This window comes from Phaethon lepturus, unplaced genomic scaffold (genome assembly GCF_000687285.1).
Source record: "Phaethon lepturus isolate BGI_N335 unplaced genomic scaffold, ASM68728v1 scaffold40615, whole genome shotgun sequence".
NCBI lineage: Eukaryota > Metazoa > Chordata > Aves > Phaethontiformes > Phaethontidae > Phaethon > Phaethon lepturus.
In genome coordinates, this window is record NW_010540561.1 from 8998 (window position 1) to 9748 (window position 751).

The 751-nt window shown below is 64.4% G+C and overlaps 1 protein-coding gene across 1 annotated transcript in view; it reads left to right on the forward strand.

Annotated features, from left to right (window-relative positions):
- NAV1 (neuron navigator 1) overlaps positions 1-374 on the forward strand; it is a gene marked incomplete at its 5' end in the record, with an annotated part of 9222 nt that extends 8848 nt beyond the window's left edge. The window contains 1 exon segment of the mRNA XM_010287471.1: positions 279-374. Within this exon segment, the coding sequence (XP_010285773.1) occupies positions 279-374 (96 nt within the window).
- Positions 375-751: the final 377 nt, after the last annotated feature.

Below are 751 nucleotides of genomic sequence, written 5' to 3' on the forward strand. Positions count from 1 at the left end.
GCTGCACCGGGTGATGCCAGCCGATGTGCCAGGGCCTGTCCCCCCACACTGCTTTGCCATGCTCAGCCTTGAGCCATCCCAGCTGTGCCCAAGGCCTGATCCTGGTGATGTGGAGGGATTTTGCAGCATCTCTGGGCTTTGCCTTCCCCTCTAAGGAGCTTCTTGGGGTGGCTGGTTTGTATGGGCGGGCAAGGAGGGACAAATGGCCTTGGCTTCCCCAGAGCATGTGTGGACCTCTTGTCCCCCTCGGGCTTGGTGCCACGCTCCTCTCCCTGCAGATGGCCATGCTGCTGAAGCTTCAGGAAGCCGCCAACTACATTGAGTCTCCGGACCGTGAGACCATGGTGGATCCCGACCTGCAGTCGACTCTGTGAGGCCTGGACGTGCCGGCCCACGGCGGGGGGGGCCCCCGGCCGCCCCCCGCCCCTGCCAGGCTGCTCCCCTTTTCCTTTGGTATCCTGGAGCACGGGGCTGGCGAGTGAGCAGAGAGGACCAGGGCTCCGGCGCGTCCCAGCAGAGCGTGGGGAAGCTCGGCTCATCCATGGGAGAGCACAAGGTGCCATCTCCCCTCCCGACCCTGGGGGTAGGAGAATCCTGGTTTCTCTTCTTGTTTTTTTCTGTCTCTATTGCAAATTCCCGGGCTTTGGGGCCAGGGCAACCGATGCGGCTGAGCCCCCTCTCCCAGAAGCCACAGGAAGGCCCCTGCGTGGGGCAGGGAGCCCGCAGGAGCCACCTGGGCCCAAGCTGGGGG